The following is a 20,431-nucleotide window of genomic DNA, read 5'->3' on the forward strand; positions in this document are numbered from 1 at the left end:
AGCCGCACCAGGACAGCAGAGCAGAGACCCTCCCTCGCTGCCCACTTGCACGGAACTCAGCCTGGACTTGGATGCTTTTACTGAAGATCTCTCCTGCCTTGCTCACCACCCAGGCCCATCTGTTTCGGGGAGACCTGGCATTTTCAGCTGCCTCTCACGGTCCTTTTCGCCAGTCATTGTCCTCGCAAGCCTTCTATTCAGGCACGTGAATGATGTGAACCTTGGAATGGAGTTTGTTTTCCCTCGGGGACCCGCTTCCTTGCCCAGGCTGGTGCTGTCGGAAAGGCCCATCTGAAGGCTGTGGTTTGTTCGCGAGACAGAGGGCACTGGCCTTGCCGGAGTCGTCCACCATGTTCCTGCTGCTGCCTTTTGACAGCCTGATTGTCAACCTCCTGGGCATCTCCCTGACTGTCCTCTTCACCCTCCTTCTCGTTTTCATCATAGTCCCAGCCATTTTTGGTGTCTCCTTTGGTATCCGAAAGCTCTACATGAAAACTTTGTTAAAAATCTTTGCGGTGAGTTGCGCTGTTACAAGAGGTTGCTTCACAGAGGAGGGAAGAAGTGCTCAGAGCAGCAAGAATTGTTCTTACCTGGTTCATTGTTATCTCTTTCTTGGCCATGGAGAAAGTTGGGAGATGGGAAGTGGCATTTTGAGTAGAAAGAGTCACTAGACATGTATTTGGGAAAGCCTCTAGCAGTCTTTCTTACTGCGCTAAGGTACTTGTATGCTTGATTCGTGCCACACAAAGGGACCTGTTCCATGCCCCTCAGCTCCTGTGTGTGTCACTCTTGGAAACAGACAGGCGTAGCGCAGAGGGAAAGGACCACTGCCAGGCCGACCTCCTCTTCCCTAGCAGGTGCCCGAGCGCAGGCTGCCGTGTTCCTCACGACAGAGCACGGGAGAGAGAGCCTTTTCTCTCCTTCAAGCATTTGTCCTAAGTAGACTGTTGCATTTCAGACAAAAAGAATAAATAGAAAAGCGCATTTGAATAGTTTTGTTTAAAGATAGAGGAGAAGGATAAAAAATTTCTGAACATATGTCAAAACTTAACCTAATTCTGCCATTGAACAGAATTGGTCACATTGTAAAGGCAATGGGTAAGAAGTGATGTGTTCTGGAAGTTGATCCACACCACAAGACTTTCAGTGTCTCTGTTCAGATATTGGTAATTTAATTGCAGTGTGTCTGTTTTTAGTAGCCCCCAAATCTTTAAGAATTCTCATTGAGATGATGTATAATTTGAGAGGTACACTCATAATGGTAAAAAAAAAAAAAATACGTTATTTGTTCGTTAGGGTTTGCAGAATAATTTTTTTTTCATTTTCCTTTGGTTCCTTATGGTTCTGTGGTGGACAAGGTAAGTGTCTGCACTTTATCAGTGAAGACGGTGACTCGGAACAATTAAGTGAGCTGTGTGAGATGTTGCAGTGGGAAATATCTTTATGTGTGCCATTAAATCTTGGGTTGTATCTTTTATAGTATTTACTATTCCTATGAGAATATGATTTTTTTCACAGTTTAAAAAATTGAGGTGAAATTGACAACATAATATCAACCATTTCAGAGTGAACAATTGAGTGGCATTTAGTATATTCACAGTCCCCACCGCAGTTCAGTTCCACGACATCTTCACTCCAAAAGGAAACCCCATGTTCCTTGTGATGATTTCAACAAAACAAAAACACGGAAGGAAACTTCGCATTCGTTAAGCGTTCCCTCCCCGTCTCTCCCTCCCGCAGCCCTCGGCACCCACGAGTCTGCAGCTGTCTCTGTGGATTTACCTATTTTGGACATTTCCTGGGAATGGACTCATGGAAAATGTGCCCCTTTGCGTCTGACTTCTTTCACTTAGCATGACATTCTCCAGGTTCTTCTGCATCATAGCGCGTATCAGCACTTTCCTTTTGTGTGTGTGGCTGCATTATTTTCCTGCGTGTCCGTACTGTGATTTGCCTTTCCCTTCAGCCATCGATTCGCGTCCACAGGCTGATTCAACCTTCGCTGGCTGTGGCGAACGGTGCTGCCGTGGATTTGTTTGAGTACCTGTTCTCAAGAATAGGATTGTTGAGCACTGCTTAGGATAATTAATCTCCGGGGTTATCTGTGCCTGTCCCTTGCTACTCAGAGAACAGTATGGAGATCGGCAGTACAGGTGTCACCTGGGGGTTGGTTAGAAACGGAGATCTCAAGCCCAGTCCAGACCTACTGAGCTGTCTTTACGTTTGATTCACATGTGTGTTAAAATCTGAGACGTGGTGGTCCAGACAACTTCTGGCCTGGCCGTTTTACTGATGGATAGTATTTGTTTTAATTAGTCAGTCAGGAAATGTAATTTTCATATATTTCAGTCCAAAAAAATCTTGAGTGGTACACAGGATCTCTGTAGAAGAGTATAATTCTATTCATGCCCTTTTGCCACTGTGAAAAACCTCCACCAGGATAGCATTAGTAGAATAGCTGGTAAGCTTAGGAGATGGCAGTAAGTGCTGTCTGGGTTTAGTTCACATTTATAAACAGGTGATTAATTCATGGACCTGTGGAAGTCCTTTTGGGTTTTTTGGGGTTTTTTTGAGGCAGGGTCTGTCACTATCACCTGGGTTGGAGTACAGTGACGTCATCATAGCTCACTGCAGCCTCGAACTCCTGGGCTCAAGCCATCCTCCTGCCTCAGCCTCCCGAGTAGCTGGGGCTACAGGTGTGCTGCCATTGCGTCCAACTGAAAACTATACTTTTTAAAGTGACAGCTCAGAGAAGCCAGTTGCGTAGTTACCAGACATTGCTATTGCACATTGGCCTGTGGTGTATGTAATATAAAATACACTTGGTCTTTGCCTCTAGTTCCTGCTACAGAGATCCTAAAACCCTAGGGATTTCCCCCATGATGGGAGTGTCCTCTGTTATTCACAGTGAGCCCCTCCATCACACCTGCGTCTGTGCTGACGGATGACCAGGGCCCACCTGCGTCTGTGCTGACGGGTGACCAGGGCCCACCTGCGTCTGTGCTGACGGGTGACCAGGGCCCACCTGCGTGTGTGCTGACGGGTGACCAGGGCCCACCTGCGTGTGTGCTGACGGGTGACCAGGGCCCACCTGCGTGTGTGCTGACGGGTGACCAGGGCCCACCTGCGTGTGTGCTGACGGGTGACCAGGGCCCACCTGCGTGTGTGCTGACGGGTGACCAGGGCCCACCTGCGTGTGTGCTGACGGGTGACCAGGGCCCACCTGCGTGTGTGCCGACGGGTGACTTAGGGCCCACCTGTGTGTGCCGACGGGTGACCAGGGCCCACCTGCGTGTGTGCTGAGGGGTGTCTTAGGGCCCATCTGTGTGTGTGCTGAGGGGTGTCTTAGGGCCCATCTGTGTGTGTGCTGAGGGGTGTCTTAGGGCCCACCTGTGTGTGCTGACGGGTGACTTAGGGCCCACCTGTGTGTGCTGACGGGTGACCAGGGCCCACCTGTGTGTGTGCTGAGGGGTGTCTTAGGGCCCATCTGTGTGTGTGCTGAGGGGTGTCTTAGGGCCCACCTGTGTGTGCTGACGGGTGACTTAGGGCCCACCTGTGTGTGCTGACGGGTGACCAGGGCCCACCTGTGTGTGCTGACGGTGACTTAGGGCCCACCTGCGTGTGTGCTGACGGGTGACTTAGGGCCCACCTGCGTCTGTGCTGACGGGTGACCAGGGCCCACCTGCGTGTGTGCTGACGGGTGACTTAGGGCCCACCTGCGTCTGTGCTGACGGGTGACCAGGGCCCACCTGCGTGTGTGCTGACGGGTGACCAGGGCCCACCTGCGTGTGTGCTGACGGGTGACCAGGGCCCACCTGCGTGTGTGCTGACGGGTGACCAGGGCCCACCTGCGTGTGTGCTGACGGGTGACCAGGGCCCACCTGCGTGTGTGCTGACGGGTGACCAGGGCCCACCTGCGTGTGTGCTGACGGGTGACCAGGGCCCACCTGCGTGTGTGCTGACGGGTGACCAGGGCCCACCTGCGTGTGTGCTGACGGGTGACCAGGGCCCACCTGCGTGTGTGCTGACGGGTGACCAGGGCCCACCTGCGTGTGTGCTGACGGGTGACCAGGGCCCACCTGCGTGTGTGCTGACGGGTGACCAGGGCCCACCTGCGTGTGTGCCGACGGGTGACTTAGGGCCCACCTGTGTGTGCCGACGGGTGACCAGGGCCCACCTGCGTGTGTGCTGAGGGGTGTCTTAGGGCCCATCTGTGTGTGTGCTGAGGGGTGTCTTAGGGCCCATCTGTGTGTGTGCTGAGGGGTGTCTTAGGGCCCACCTGTGTGTGCTGACGGGTGACTTAGGGCCCACCTGTGTGTGCTGACGGGTGACCAGGGCCCACCTGTGTGTGTGCTGAGGGGTGTCTTAGGGCCCATCTGTGTGTGTGCTGAGGGGTGTCTTAGGGCCCACCTGTGTGTGCTGACGGGTGACTTAGGGCCCACCTGTGTGTGCTGACGGGTGACCAGGGCCCACCTGCGTGTGTGCTGACGGGTGACCAGGGCCCACCTGCGTGTGTGCTGACGGGTGACCAGGGCCCACCTGCGTGTGTGCCGACGGGTGACTTAGGGCCCACCTGTGTGTGCCGACGGGTGACTTAGGGCCCATCTGTGTGTGTGCTGAGGGGTGTCTTAGGGCCCATCTGTGTGTGTGCTGAGGGGTGTCTTAGGGCCCACCTGTGTGTGCTGACGGGTGACTTAGGGCCCACCTGTGTGTGCTGACGGGTGACCAGGGCCCACCTGTGTGTGTGCTGAGGGGTGTCTTAGGGCCCATCTGTGTGTGTGCTGAGGGGTGTCTTAGGGCCCACCTGTGTGTGCTGACGGGTGACTTAGGGCCCACCTGTGTGTGCTGACGGGTGACCAGGGCCCACCTGTGTGTGCTGACGGTGACTTAGGGCCCACCTGCGTGTGTGCTGACGGGTGACTTAGGGCCCACCTGTGTGTGTGCTGACGGGTGACCAGGGCCCACCTGTGTGTGCTGACGGGTGACCAGGGCCCACCTGCGTGTGTGCTGACGGGTGACCAGGGCCCACCTGTGTGTGTGCTGACGGGTGACTTAGGGCCCACCTGTGTGTGTGCTGACGGGTGACTTAGGGCCCACCTGTGTGTGTGCTGACGGGTGACTAGGGCCCACCTGTGTGTGTGCTGACGGTGGCTTAGGGCCCACCTGTGTGTGTGCTGACGGTGGCTTAGGGCCCACCTGTGTGTGCTGACGGTGGCTTAGGGCCCACCTGTGTGTGCTGACGGTGGCTTAGGGCCCACCTGTGTGTGTGCTGACGGTGGCTTAGGGCCCACCTGTGTGTGCTGACGGTGGCTTAGGGCCCACCTGTGTGTGCTGACGGTGGCTTAGGGCCCACCTGTGTGTGGTGACGGTGGCTTAGGGCCCACCTGTGTGTGTGCTGACAGGTGGCTTAGGGCCCACCTGTGTGTGCTGACGGTGACTTAGGGCCCACCTGTGTGTGTGCTGACGGGTGCCTTAGGGCCCACCTGCGTGTCTGCTCACGGGTGGCTTAGGGCCCACCTGTGTGTGCTGATGGTGGCTTAGGGACCACCTGCGTGTGTGCTGACGGGTGACTTAGGGCCCACCTGTGTGTGTGCTGACGGTGGCTTAGGGCAGGCCTGTACAGCTGGGGCTGGGCCCACCTGTGTGTGCTGATGGTGGCTTAGGGCTCTGGGCTGCTGCCCGGAGAGACCAAGTGGTTAGAGGGTTGGAACTTTCAGACCCCCCCCCGCCCCCGGCAAACGACCTGTGGCAAGGTTGGGGCTGGAGACCGAACTCTGTTAAGCTCTGTGAAAACTGTTGAACAACAAGATTTGATGCGCTTCTAGGTGCTGGAGGGCGGTGCCCCAGAAAGGGTGTGGAACCTCCCCCATACCTTGCCCTATGCATCTCTTCCATGTGGTGCTTCCTGAGCTGTGTCCTTTATAGTGAGTCCAGAAACATAAGGAAAGCATTTCCCCAAGTTCTGTCAATCAGTCTAGCAAAGTATTGAACGCCAGTTTGTAGCTGGTCAGCCAGAAGTGCACATCGTAATCTGGGACGTCAGCTGGTGTCTGAAGGTGGGGACAGTCTTCGTGGAACTGAGCCCTTAACCTGTGGTGTCTCTTGGGTGCTCTGGGTGGCGGAGTCAGAACTGAATTGGATTAGAGGGCACCCAGCTGGTGTCTGCTGAGGAGTTGCTTGCTGTGGGGACCAGCGCCACGTGTGTCAGAAGTGTGACGTGAGAGTGTATTGGAGAGGACACTGTGTTTTCCCAGGGGCCCTTTCTCGTGCACACCCAGGGTGTGTAGGGCCCAGCGAAACCTGCCCTGCTGCACTCTGATGGGTCCCTGAAAGATTAACTGAGAAAAGGCAGATAAATAGAAGAAAAGGCATACTAATTTATTAACGTGCACAGGAGTCTAACAGAGATCTCAAAGCAATGGCCAGAGTTGATGCTTTTATACCATCTTGAGGTTGCAGAAAGAGGGGACCCAGGGCATGGCCAGAGGCAGGTTATGGTGGTAAATCAGTTTAGGGCGGCAAGACGGTTATGGGGGAGAGCACAGGAGGCCTGGCCAGCAAAGGTGGTCCTGCAATGCAGATGACTTCCCTGCCCTCTGAGAGAGAGAATGGATGGTAGAGGTTTCCTTCAGACTTTTAACACATTAACTGCCATGTGAGTTGTATTTAACTCAAGCTAGCTTTGAGCCTAGTGCCTTGTGAAGCATATGTAACTCACACGTCTCTTCACCTTGGGAGTTAACGAGAACGGTTTTCCGAGTTGCATATAACTCATGCACAGAAAACAAAAAATAAATTTTTCATTAAATTAGAAAGGATTGTTTTGCTTTGGGAGTTTTTATTCTGTTTTCATAATAAAACACTGTGGCCCCAGGGAAAATTATTTTTTTTCTAGTGTGGCAGTAAATGTGTTGAGGTGTCAGACCCCTGTCAGTCTTCTCTGGATCCTGACAAGAGGTGGGGCAGGGGTGCTTCCGAGAAGCCTGTCTGCACGTACTGTTTACTTCCCTGTATTGCCTCCACAGATGCCGTCTCTGCCACAAAAGACAGCTTTTCAGCTATTCTTGTATTTCTAGCCCTTCTAGCTGTCTTGAAATATGTCAAAGAAGCATATTTCGGGGTGAAATATTTTGGTTTCCTTCAGGTAAAAGGAATCCAGTTCACTGAGCAGCCCTTTTCTTGTCTTGTCTTGTCTTTTCTTTCTTTTCTTTTCTTTTCTTTTCTTTCTCTTTTGTGAGACAGGGCTCTCGCTCTGCTGCCCAGGCTAAAGTGCAGTGGCACAATTACAGCTCACAGCAACCTCGAACTCTCAGGCTCACGCCATCCTGCCGCCTCTGCCTTCTGAGTAGCTGGAACTACAGGGGCAAGCCACCATGCCTAGCTAACTTTTCTATTTGTAGAGATAGGGTCTCACTATGTTGTTCAGGCTGGTCTTGAACTCCTGGCCTCAAGCGAGCCTCCTGCCTTGGCCTCCCAGAGTGCTGGGATTACAGATGTGAGCCACCGCGCCCAGCCTGACCAGCCATTTCTTAACAGGCTGTTCTCGGCTAACAACCAGGTTCCTCCAGCCCTCCCCTCTTTTGCCCTGCCCTTGTGACTTTGGGCAATTCTTTCCTAAGCACAGAAGCATTTTGTAATGTTCCTGCAATACTGAAAAACAGGAGGCCAAGGGGATGTTTATTACTGAGCTGTTACAGAGCTAGGAGATGTGGAATCTCAATGAGCAGATGCCTTTCCACTGAGGACAGAAACCCACAGCCATCTGGAATTCTGCACAGCGAAACAGTCTTCAGACATAAATTCTCCTGAAGAGCCCTGATCTCCTAGTTCCCTGTCTGTTGCAGTCTAAGTATCAGAATTGTCAGCACAGAATCAGGTTTTTCTATTCCCACTATTCTTGCAACACCAAAACAGAGGCCTGGCCGAAGTGTAAAATGCTTGTTGCAAACTCTCTTGCCCTGTTTCACCTCATCCCTAGTTCCAGGAAACCAGATGGAATTTACCTTCCTCCATTTCAGGAATTACTACCATTTCCTTCTGGAAAAGGTCTTCCTTGCATAGAACCAAAAGATGTCACTGGCCCAGTGTCTGAAGTACAGAAAATGGGCTACCTGAGTTTTCTTGCCTGCGAACTTTTTTCGAGTGGGTGACTGGGAGCCACTTTGTTTCTAGACAGTAGAGAGTAAAGGAGTTTCCAGGTGAGGTCAGGTCACTGATGGAGCTCAAGTTCGAGTTCGGCGCTCGGCTTTGCACACAGAGCAGTCTTGCTGATCCCCCAGGCTCTGCCGGAGCATCCGAGCCAGATGCTTTGGGCCGCGTGCATTTTGCCGTGTCAGGGAACGACAGCATTCTTTCCCACCCTGCATAAGTGCGGAAACAGATGTTTGGAAAGGTATCTTTTAAAATATCTGTCCTATTTTGTTAACTCATTGTGGACTTAGCTTTTTATTCAGTGATGACATATTCAGGAGGGAAGAAGTGAGCTCATGTTTTTACCTCTTTCTTTGATAGTGGAAGAGACCCAGACTCTGGCTTTTTACTTCAATGCAGAGGATTTTTAATCAAGGAAGAGAGTTTTTCCAGATCTCTTCCAGAGTTTGTGTATTTCTGTGATAATGAGGACAATTAGGGTGCTTTGCATGTCCCAGGTTCTACCAGACACATGATTTCAGTGGATCCTGAGTGACCCCATGAAGTAGGAGGTTGAGATAGTATCAGTCCTGTTTTGCAGATAAAGAGACCAAGAGTCAGAGACTTGGCATGTTGCTTAAGGAACACAGCTAGTGAGTGTTAAACTTGGGAATTGAATCTGGATTTTTCTTTTCTTTAATCTCTATATAGTGTTATTTTTTTTCTTAACACTATTAAGCCACTCCCAGGCCTTTCTATGTTACGTTGTGGGATTCTCCCCTGTTACTGGGCAGTCCAAACATATGCATCATTTGTTTAATTCCCATAGATCTCCTTGAAAACTGAAATTGTTGCTTTCTTGGATTGATTTGGTGGCGGGCAGTAGTTTACAGGATGCTGGGTGTTGTGGTTTGTGCGTAGCTGCTGTGGGGCAGTGCAGGGGATGGCGAGGTCCGTGTGCCATCAGCGTGAGCTCCTGATGTGACCAGGGCACAGAGCCTGAGCAGCTCACGCGAGCGTCGAGCTTCCTGAGTTTCCAGCTGTTCGCTGTATCAGCTGAACTGGGTCCTGGTTATCGGGGTGGGGTGGGGGTGAGGGTTGTGTTTCCTCGTTGCCCTTTAGAACATGTGCTTCTTGGCTGTGTGTGTCTCAGGTGCCTGGGGTTGAGGCTGTCACAGAAGGGAGTGGGGTGCTTGCTGCCCGGGCAGGGTCTCATTCTTGCCCTGTGTTCTGCGTCCCCGCAGTGGGCCACCTTGAGAATGGAGAGAGGTGCCAAGGAGAGGAACCACCAGCTGTACAAGCCCTACACCAACGGTAAGTGCCGCTGGAAAAGTGTGCCCACACGCTTTTCATTCCCCTCGCGCTGTTCCCCGTGTAAATGTAGGCTGTGAGTCTGGCTGTTTCTCCGTGCTGCCCCCCGGCGTGCTGCCCCCCGGCGTGCTGCCCCCCGGCGTGCTGCCCCCCGGCGTGCTGCCCCCCCGGCGTGCTGCCCCCCGGCGTGCTGCCCCCCGGCATGCTGCCTGACACGTCTGCTCCTCTGCAGGAATCATTGCGAAAGACCCCACTTCGCTAGAAGAAGAGATCAAAGAAATCCGGCGAAGTGGTAGCAGTAAGGCTCTGGATAACACTCCAGAGTTTGAGCTCTCCGACATTTTTTACTTTTGCCGCAAAGGAATGGAGACCATTATGGATGACGAGGTGACAAAGAGATTCTCGGCTGAGGAGTTGGAGTCCTGGAACCTGCTGAGCAGAACCAATTACAACTTCCAGTACATCAGCCTCCGGCTCACCGTGCTGTGGGGCTTGGGAGTGCTGATTCGGTACTGCTTCCTACTGCCGCTCAGGTGAGGGGGGACGGCGGGAACAAGCGGCCGCCGCCCCAGCCTGGTGCGAGAGGGGCCCGCGTGCCTGTCCCTGCTTTGTCTTCCCACTTCAGACGGAAGGGTAGAGTGATTCTCCACTGGCCAGGCCGTGCGACGCTGGAAGGGTGCCCTGGAGATCATCCTTGCAAGGCCCTTGGTTTCCTAAGGACGGACTGTCCACCTAGGTGGACCCAACGCAGGGACAAGGGAACACCTTGTACTTTCTGGTCACTCGGCCCTGGGCACGGCTTGTTCTTCCTGAAGCTTGGGAGCCAGTGCAGAGGCAGTATTGATCACTCCGCTCTTTGTGAGCTGTGTGCCCTTCTGGGTTTGTCTTGCCAGATGCTGGTACCTGCAGGCTCGGCTCCCGTTGCTTCACAGAGAAGCTGTGCCAAGGTGTCAGGCCAGGAGGGAGGAGAAGGCAGCAGGGCCTGCAGGCAGAGCAGCCATCTTCAGGGTTTTCCGTCCTTCCAGACTCCCGATGCCTGAGGAGAGGGTGTCAGCCAAGGGGCAGCTCCAGAGGGCGCTGTGGGTTTGGGATCAGAATGACCTGTGGTTCTCACAGGCCTGTTCGAGTCTCTAGAGGGAACTCCTGTCCACATCTTAGGTGATCAGATCTTGGAGGTGTTTTTTGTGATGCTCACTTTCATTTTCACACGTTGGATTCTATACTTGTTACAAAAATGTGTTTGCTGTATTTTAACTTGTCGTCTTCTTACAGGATAGCTCTCGCGTTCACGGGTATTAGCCTTCTGGTGGTGGGCACAACCATGGTGGGATACTTGCCAAATGGGAGGTGAGTAGAGTGCAGGAGTTGTATCTTAGGCAGGCAGTCCTGGGAACAGTGGCTCCGACACTGAAGGCCAGGCCATGTGTTTGGATACAACCAAGTCTGTGGGATCTTAGGTGCATGAAACAGCCCAGTGGTAACAATGGCACTAGCAGTACAGTTTTTTACTTTTTTTACTTTATCTGTGACTGTTCTTTTTGCCCTCCTGTCCTTACATTTGTCTCATTTTAAAGATAAAAAGGAGAAGCCACAAAGTCCAGGACTCAGATGTTAACAGATTTTACAGCATGTTTAGTTTTGAGCATTGTAGTATGTTAATAAATTGGTGAGAGGGTAAGCTTTTAGAAAATGATTTGAAATGTAGGCAGGTTTTGTCTGGGTGGGTTTTTGTGGGTTTTTTGTCTTTCTTTTTTCAAGAAAATTTTGCTCCCGTGGGGAAGTTGTGGGGCTAGTAAACGTCTCTTCTGCCCGGGCTGGCCAGAAGGCTGCCGATGCCTTTGGCCTGTAGCCCTTGGCCTGCCGCTGGGTGCTAACTGGGGAAAGGACCCTGGGAGACATCCTGACCCACCTGTGCTGGAAATTCTAGGGCTTTGAATTCTCAACGTGTTAACTTAGGTGAATGTAAGCAAGTCTCGTTGTTATGTCTTTGTTTCCTCATGTGTAAACATAAGGATGCTAATATATTACAGGATTTTATACCGCATGTACTAACATTTATACAAGTACTTAGCACTCCTAAAGGACTGTTAAATTGTTGGCGCCTGCAACTTTTCCTGTCTTCCTATGTGTAAAACAAAACTCAGAACCCTTGCTGCGTTGCAGGTTTAAGGAGTTCCTGAGCAAACATGTTCACTTAATGTGCTACCGGGTCTGCGTGCGAGCACTGACAGCCATCATTACCTACCACGACAGGTGAGGGCACTTCTGCAGAGGGGATGGTGCCAGCAGAGACCACCACTCACCTGTCCTGGGCAAAGGGCAGGCTCTCAGGAGGTTTCAGTCAGAGCAGATGAAGCATGGGAGGAGAGGGACGTGTTCCAAATGAATTGTTCCACACTCATTTTTGTTGCTTTGCGTACGTTTTAAACCCAGGGAAAACAGACCAAGAAACGGTGGCATCTGTGTGGCCAATCATACCTCTCCTATTGACGTGATCATTTTGGCTAGTGACGGCTATTACGCCATGGTAAGGTCTCTTGAGGCAAGACCTCTTCCTTCAGGCCGGTCAGGAGGGGAGGCCTGTGGGCCCTTTACAGGGGTATAAACACGTGTTTGCGCACGGCGAGCCCGTGGGGCGCTGAGAGGAGACTCTGAGCAGAGCGAGTGTGTGTGTGGCTGTGGGGGATGGGTCGGACATGTAGGCAGACCCGGAAGGGGGGAGGCCGTGGGCCTTCGAGAATCTGCCCAGGGAGGGGCACTGTGACACGAGGGAGGGCTCAGCTTTATTATTTTCTCGTAGGGTTTTCAGTTATGTTTTTCATTACATATCTCTGGTTTACCAACTAAAAGTGAGCAATCTGCAGGTAGCAATCGCGTGCCCAAGGTGGCAGAGCTTGGTTTGTGGGACCTGGAGCTTGCTCCTTGGGGTGGGGGACCGAGTGAGGACGCCGCAGCACTCACGAGTTGTGTTGGGCCAGGTGGGTCAGGTGCACGGGGGACTGATGGGCGTGATCCAGAGAGCCATGGTGAAGGCCTGCCCGCACGTCTGGTTCGAGCGCTCCGAGGTGAAGGACCGCCACCTGGTGGCCAAGAGGTAACGGGCACAGCGCTGCTCTTCCGTGTGACCAGTTGTGACGAGTACAGGAAGCGTTTCAGGGATAGTTGTTCCTCACAGCGGAATTCTAGTATCTTCTACAACGAGCCTATACTGTTTTCATAATAAATTTTTCCTAAAACGTAATATAAGAAGTCTAGAGACCCTAGTGTTATTTACCAGGTTAGTAACGTTTCTTGTTTTATTCATCATACCCATATGTAATAAACAAAATACCAGCTTTTACTGTGATGTGAAATCTCAGGATGAATCCATTATCACAAAACAAGCTTAAGACGGTGGAATAAATGCTGCCGTGTTTTTCAAACTTGGAAAACACGGCGAGTCTGGCACGAGTGACGCAGGGAGATGTGCAGTGGACAGAGGGACGTGAAGGCGCAGTGGAGACCGTCTTCCGCAGGGACAGAGGAACCCTGCACCGAGTCCTCTCTGCCGCGTCGCAGGGACAGAACGCTGAGCCGGGAGCTGGAGGTCCCGCCCAGCGCGGCTGCGCGCAGTGAGGCAGCAGCGTGTGCCGAGGCGCCTTGGGCCAGGCCCTGAGGCACGCGCCCCTTCTAGGAGTCCCAGGGCTGAGCAGTGTCCCTGCACAGGTGCCAACACCGAGCTGAGTGACTGCATGAATTCAGCCGTGGTCGTCTGACTCTCTCTCCCCTTACAGATTTCTTCTTTATGAGCTTTAGTTGTGGGCTTAAAAAGGTCAGGTCGTATTTGTTAACTTGTTTTTATCTAAACTGGCGTCACATAAAGATAGGTTATTTATAAATGCATTTTGACAACAGTGGGTGTAAGATTGTCTCACCCTTGTTTTTTTTCTTTTCTGAAGACTGACTGAGCACGTGCGAGATAAAAGCAAGCTGCCTATCCTCATCTTCCCAGAAGGTAAGAGGGTGACTGCCACCGGCGCTTCGTGGGCGTGCGGGAGTGTGACCGTGGCGTTCCCAGGAGCCAGGCCCTCAGCCGCGCTGGGGTCCGCCGCCTGCACCTCCAGATTGACTGCAGGACTGGAGCTCGGGGCGCTCAGCTGGAACCAGGGTGCCTCAGGGTGCACTTCCTTTGTGCGGGGTCCGCCCTGTGCTGCCACCAGCAGCGCCCCTCAGGCCCTTCCCACGGCCACGGCGCAGCGCCTCTGCCCTGGCTGGGCCGGCGGTGCCACGTGGGGGTCGGGTCCTGGGAAAAGAGAACCGAAGCGTTGCCATGTGTTGCCAGTCCGTGTTCGTTCGCAAGTCAGGGACGTGACAGACGCATCCTGCGTGAGGCGCCGTTAGAAGAATTTTGACTCTTAGGTTTAGTCTTCAGGAAACGCCTAGTATCTGGGGTAAAGACTGACAGAAATAGCATTTTACCCTCTCCTGCGTTTTAGGAACCTGCATCAATAATACGTCGGTGATGATGTTCAAAAAGGGAAGTTTTGAAATTGGAGCCACGGTTTACCCTGTTGCTATCAAGGTACAAGACCTGCGGGGGTGCACGTTGTCATTGTCACAGCAGCGTGAAGGGGATGCAGTGGGAGGGGGCGGAGGAAGGCTGCTGTTGCTAGGCAGTGGGTCCTCTCGGCCGCGCGGCCCGGGGCTGGGCTGGGGGTGGACGGCCAGGGGAGGAGAGAGCTAACGGCGCGCAGCCCCCTTAAGGGCCCAGGGAGAGTTTGGATGGGGAACAGACAGATGCCAGCCCTCACCCGCCACCGCCATCGGGCGATGGCACACGCTTCTCAGGCTTTGTATTTGTCCCTCACTCCTTACCTCTTTCTCCGGGGACCTGGCTGGAACGTGGGCTGCTCTCGGGAGGAGGTGGCCGACTGCAGGGGACGGGTGCGGTCGCCGGGCTGGCTTCTGCCTCTGCGGAGAGGGGAGGTGGGCGGTCGTTGTTCCAGTGGGGTGGAAGAAACAGCCCCCCACGACGCAGAGTCACCGCGTACCCCAGCAATAGCTCCTCGCAGTGAAGTGCGTCCTGAGGGTGCATCTGATCTGTCCCCACCCTCCAGAACTTGTCGCATCGCCCTTCAAGCTCCCTGGAGAGGGTCTGTGATTACCCCGTCATCTTCGCTGCTTCCCTCCCTCCTCCCACCCACGTCACGTCGTCTGATTTCATGGTAGACACGCGTTGTTTCCAGAGGAACCCCGGTCTCACGGCGCCGTGTCGGGGTGGTTACGGTGTTCGGGCTCGTCTGAAGCAGGCAGCGGGAGCACGCCTGAGTCAGGGCCGTGCCCTGCAAGGGTCTGCGTTGTCTGCAGAGCTGGTTCTTTACATGCTTCTCACGTGGGGCAGCTGTGGGGCGAGCTGTCCCTCTTGGTCAGGTACATGCTCACCAGCCGCTGCCCCCCACCACGTAGGCACAGGACCAGGGCAGGGGCGCACACGGATACTGGCTGCAGGGGCCTCTGATGGGCGGCTGGGACTCTCCGGGGCCGCTTGCTGAGGACGCCTGTCTGGGAGCACCGTGCGTTAGCAGCGTCCACATTGGTGTGGGAGTGGCTGAGGCGTTTGGCCTGCGCAAGTGCCGTCCTGCCTCCTACATCACTGGGGTCGGTGCTCGACGCTGTGCGCGTCACGAGCTGTGGACGGAAGCCCCGTTGGTCTCGGCACAGCAGGGCCGGACGCTTCAGCTGCATCAGCATCCCCTGGAGGGATCGTTGAAATGGCCAGAGTTTCTGAGTTCTCGTTCTGTCGTGTTTCTGGGCGGTGTTGGTGGTGCTGGACTGGGGACCACGCCGTGACGCCCACAGTTCTGGAGCCGTGGCTCCTGAGCACTGCTGGGACGTGGACCTTGGGAGCGGCGCAGCTTCTGTCCAAAGTAAAACGCACGTACGTCTCACTGTCTGCTCATTCGGTCCCCAGAGCAGAGCCCACGCGTGGTTAGTAATGTCCGTGCCACAGATTCGTTCCTCGTTTTTGTGCAGCCCATGTTGGTAACCAAAGTGGGATCACCTTGGCAGTTTCAAGGCTCTTACTACATTTCCACCAAAATTAAGTCAGCATTTAACTTTGAGGCATTTATTGCCATTTCGAGCTTTTGCCTTCTTTCTCTCTCTGCAGTGTCTGCCCAGCATGGAGTAGAGTCGGCCCTAAACAGAGGGCTGTCACCCGCAGATTCTGTCCACACTGTGCTCTGTGAAGCGCAGTGACAGTTCCTTTCTAATTACACGTATAAGCTTAGTTTTAAAAATGTACTCTTTGCTCTTATCTCTTTTTGGTATTGTGAAACCATTGAGCCTTCTGTAGTTAAATCCAAATGTCTTTCTGTACTTACGGCTGTAATTTTGGCAAACTTACAAATTTTTGTTCTGAGAATCCTAAGACATGGGCTGGAAAGGCCTACAAGATCTCAGAGTTCAAACCACGCGCTGCCCATGTGTCAGTCTCGCCTGCAGCACCCTCCCCTGTTTCCTCTCCATCTCTTCTGAGGAAAGACAGAGTCTCATTCTGTCCCCCAGGCTGGAATACAGTGGCATCAGCCTAGCGCACAGAAACCTCAGACTCCTGGGCTCAAGCAATCCTCCTGCCTCAGCCTCCCGAGAAGCGGGACTACAGCTATGCACCCCCATGCCCAGCTAATTTCTCTGTTTTGTAGAGACGGGGGCTCCATCTTGCACATGTTGGTCTCAAACTCAGCAGCCTCACATGATCCTTCTGGAGTGCTAGGATGACAGGCGTGAGCCACCACACGTGGCCAAAAGGGCATTTTTGGCATTGGTGGCAGCGTGGTCCTGTGGGAAAACTCTTGAAATTGTCTCCTTTGATTTCCCACTCTCTGATCCTGAGTGTTGCTCTGTAATTCCACAAAGCCTCATCTGCAGTAGCCCTTCCAGCGTTTGATGACAGCTCCACGGCACCGTGTCCGGCCATTGTCCTGGAGGACTCACGGCTCCTGTTGCTCCCTGTCAAGCTCCCTCCGGCACCTTGCCCGCCTGCCCTCCGTGTGGCGGCCGTGTGGCGTGTGGCAGCCATGCGGCGTGTGGCAGCCGTGCGGCGTGTGGCGGCCGTGCGGCGTGTGGCGGCCGTGCGGCGTGTGGCGGCCGTGCGGCGTGTGGCGACGAGTCCCCGGCTGCAGCCGCGTTGTCTGCAACTCACCCCTGGGTGCAGCCTTTGCCGCGGTGGAGCTGGCACACGGGAGGACCTGACGCTCCCGCCTCTTGGTGGGAGGCGTGGGGCCCGCGTGTGAGGCCTGACACTTGTGTGTCACCTGCTTGCGATCAGTGACGCTTCAGTCAGCGCAGCGCCGCCTCCTGAGCGGATAGTTGGCTTGGTTAGAGGTGTAAACACAGAGGCGTGTCACACGCTTTCTGATTGTCTCCTCCGTGGTCTGGGCACCAGAAATGATACAAAAAAAGCAGATGGTTACGTAAGAAAATACCTTTATTAGCCGAATGCCAGGATGGTGGGGACAGGCCTCCCGAGAGGGGAGGGGCGGAGGGAGCAGTGTGGGGACGCCGGGGCACGGGCGTGTGGGAGCACGTTTTCCCGGCTCTCTGTTTTCGGGTGTGTGTGGAAACGTGGACACGGAGCACACGCCTGCGAGCGAGACCGGAACCGGCCCCGAGGAGGCTGTCGGGGTGTCCTCCCTGGCGCCCCAGCCGAGGCCGGCTTGGTCAGGAGACGAGCAGGTGCTTCAGAAGAGCACGCAGGGCCTGGGGTCCCCTTCCGCACCCCGCCTCTGCCCAGGGGGTCTCCATGGAGGTTGCCGCGGGCCCCCACATTGTGAGAACCACTCGCTTCCCACGCTGCAGCTCTGCCTTGTCTTTCAGTACGACCCTCAGTTCGGAGACGCCTTCTGGAACAGCAGCAAATACGGGATGGTGACGTACCTGCTGAGAATGATGACCAGCTGGGCCATCGTCTGCAGCGTCTGGTACCTGCCCCCCATGACCAGAGAGGTAAGGCCCGGGCAGAGGCCTTCGCTCGCCACCGGGTGGCCACGGGCCTGGGCTGAGCAGTCCCATCCGTGCTTTCTTGCAGGCAGATGAGGACGCCGTCCAGTTCGCGAATAGAGTGAAGTCCGCCATCGCCAGGCAGGGAGGCCTCGTGGACCTGCTGTGGTGAGTGCGGAGCCGGCCGCCAGCCAGGCTGAGACACGCGTCTCCAGAGCAGGTGTGGAGTCAGCGGCTCCGCCGACGGGCAGTGCTCCAGGGTGCGGGACTAACGCGCCAGCTGTAGGGGAGCCGTTGGACTCCTTTCCCCTAGTTCCAACTCGCAGGTGCCCTGTGCTGCCGTGACCTCAGGGAACGTGGCGTCCAGGGTGCCGGGGCTGAAGCGGTTGCCTCTGTGCACCTTTCTGGGCTCGGGCCCGTGTGTCAGGGCACCGAGCAGTCCACGTCTCTGGGTGAGGTGACCCAGGCTTACCTGAGATGCTCACAGAAGGACGGACCTTCTCTGGTCTCAGTGCATTTGGCAGAACTGGACCATCCTTAGAAAGGCAGACGTTTCCTTCATTGCGCTTGGCTTGTTAGCGCATCGAGCAGGAGTTGACGCACTTGCTCTGCGGAGGGTCGGTAGATACGTGAGGCCCTGTGGACCCTGCGGTGCCACTGTCGTGTGACAGCGTCCAGAGCCGATGCACACACGTGAGCGTGCAGCATCCCCACGGAGCTTTGGTGACAGGCGCAGGACCAGCCTGGCTGTGGCCCCTGGCCGCAGCTGACCAGCCCTTGCACTGGAGTGTGAGGTCGTCGCACCCTAGTGACGGGAGGGGGACGGGCACGAGCGCTGGTTCAGAGAAACTCGCCACCCTCTGGGCCCGCAGGTTCACCTGCAAGGACTTGGAGGGACGTTGTGAGAAAGAAAGGGTAGAGTTTCAAATGTTAAACCGCACCGTGGATTTTCAGGTCATGGCTTGGCCCTCGTGTTTATTGAGCACGTGTCACATGCCACGATGCGGCTTTGCCCCCTGCGCTCACTCCATCCTCACAGCAGCCCCACGAAGGGCACAGATTTCATTCCCGTCCTGCAGACGAGAGCTGACACTCGGGTTAAGTCACTTTTTTCCAGAGTCATAAGATAAGCACTGGAGCCAGATGCTCAGCCCAGGGCTGACAGGCTCTCAGAGCTCGAAAGCTCAGCCTCCACGTCCCGTGTCTGAGGCCGAATGAAGACCAGGGTGGCCTCCGCTCCGGAGCTCGGGCGAGGAGTGGGGGGGGCGGGGGCGGGGGGTGGGCGTGCGCCCCTGAGCAAGCGGCCCCAGCCAGGTGGGTGCGGTGGGCTGGCGCGGGGAGGCGCGGGCGGAGAAGCCGGGACTCTGAGGGGCGGTCGCAGGAGTGTGAGTGAGCGTCTGTCCGCTCTGGCACCATCTCTTGGGCACGGGAGAAAGAACGTGCCTTCCCCCTCGTGTGCGTGCTCGGCATGAGTTCGGAGCCTCCCTGGGTCTGAATTGTGCAGGTTACATTTTGCAGATCAATTTTACAGATACATTGTGAGTTCGGTATTTCTTAAAGCGGTCCCTTCCATAGTGCCAGGAAACCTCCTCTGTCCTCTGCAAGGTCAAGGTGAGCGTCGGAGCAGAGAGTTTCAAAGGCTTTGGCAGCTTTAAGCAGTTACAAAGTACCTTGGGTATGAGGAGTGGCCCCCGGGCAAGAGTGAGCGTTTCGAGGTAGAAAGGTGGATTTGGGGGGCTGAGGGCCGGTTTCGGAGGTCATCCTGAGAGAGCCATGGAGTGCTCCCGTTTCTGGCAGGCTTTTCTTGGGTTTCGGGCAGCGCCATGTGTCCCCCCGGTGTGAGGGTGCCTGGAAGCCTTCCTGCCGTCACAGCCGGGCTCTCTGACAGGGACGGCGGCCTGAAGAGGGAGAAGGTGAAGGACACGTTCAAAGAGGAGCAGCAGAAGCTGTACAGCAAGATGATCGTCGGGAACCACGAGGACCGGAGCCGCTCCTGAGCGCCCCGAGTCCCGACCGCGGGCCCGCTGGAGTCGCCGCCGCCCCACTGCTGGCTCTCCGGGCTGCGCTGGATCCCAGGACGCAGCCGCTGAGGGCCGCGCCGGGACTCCTGAGCGCCGGGCGGCCGAGCCTGCCCTCCGCGGCCTGAGTGCACGCCGCCGGGCGGCGCCACCCAGGACGAGATGCCGTGTTTGGTTCACGGTGGTCGCTGGAGGAATGCCATTAAAGTCAACTCCACCTGTGCACGTTGTGGGGGCTGAGTGGTTGGAAGCGCCAGCCACGCGCTTGTGTCAGGGACGGCGGGTGCTAGTCCGTGACGAGTACCCGCGTGCCCGGGACTTTGCTGTGGGATGGGGCACCCGCGCCTGGGAGGGGCACTGCCGGGGCTTCCGCGTGGCCATCGCCCCTGCCCTGGAGCTCTGCAGACTTGCTAAAAAGAACAGTGTCGTCCGCAGGGACTTCCAGCAAAATGAAGTTTCTAGTTTTGTGCTACTGCTTGTGGAAAGTCCCAAGGGGGTGGGAGAGGCCAGGTGGCCACTGAATGTCGTGCTGAGACCCGAGAGTCACTCTGTGTTCAAACTCCAGGGCTGAGCCTGAGTTCCCCATGTGACTTGCTTTTTGTCTAATGCGTGCCTCAGTTTCCCCATCTGTAACATGGGTCAGGAGGGGAAGGGTGGTGACACCTACCTCACAGGATTGTTGTGGGGACTAAAGTGCTACTATGAGTGAAGGACATGTGACGTTCAGTGTTACAAGCGCAGGGCCATGACACAGGGCACGACAAGTTCTGAGCCCAGAGCTGCCACACAGGGCTTTGGATTTCCTTTTGTGAGTCAATAAAAGTGGACGGTGAATGAACTGGGGGACTCGTCCCTTCACTCTTGCCCCCTGGCTGCAGCCCTAGCAGCATGTTCCTTGCGACACTTACGTCCTCGTGCTGGAGCACAGCCCGGGGCTGCGGGGTCCCCTTGACTTCTGGGTGAGGAACAGCGTGGTTTAGAAGGAGGTTCGA

General features: G+C 55.3%; 1 protein-coding gene across 1 annotated transcript; it reads left to right on the plus strand.

Annotated features, from left to right (window-relative positions):
* Nucleotides 1-227: 227 nt before the first annotated feature.
* Nucleotides 228-19,883, plus strand: GPAT4 (glycerol-3-phosphate acyltransferase 4). The gene is made up of 12 exons (XM_069485015.1): nt 228-515; nt 9,375-9,444; nt 9,674-9,974; nt 10,714-10,788; nt 11,605-11,694; nt 11,875-11,968; nt 12,420-12,535; nt 13,380-13,435; nt 13,917-14,002; nt 17,299-17,427; nt 17,510-17,589; nt 19,310-19,883. Exons 1-12 carry the CDS (start codon nt 351-353, stop codon nt 19,416-19,418), a joined length of 1,371 nt encoding a protein of 456 aa, XP_069341116.1. The 5' UTR covers nt 228-350; the 3' UTR covers nt 19,419-19,883.
* The last annotated feature ends 548 nt before the right edge of the window (nt 19,884-20,431 follow it).

Source organism: Eulemur rufifrons, chromosome 12 (assembly GCF_041146395.1).
Source record: "Eulemur rufifrons isolate Redbay chromosome 12, OSU_ERuf_1, whole genome shotgun sequence".
Classification (NCBI taxonomy): Eukaryota; Metazoa; Chordata; class Mammalia; order Primates; family Lemuridae; genus Eulemur; species Eulemur rufifrons.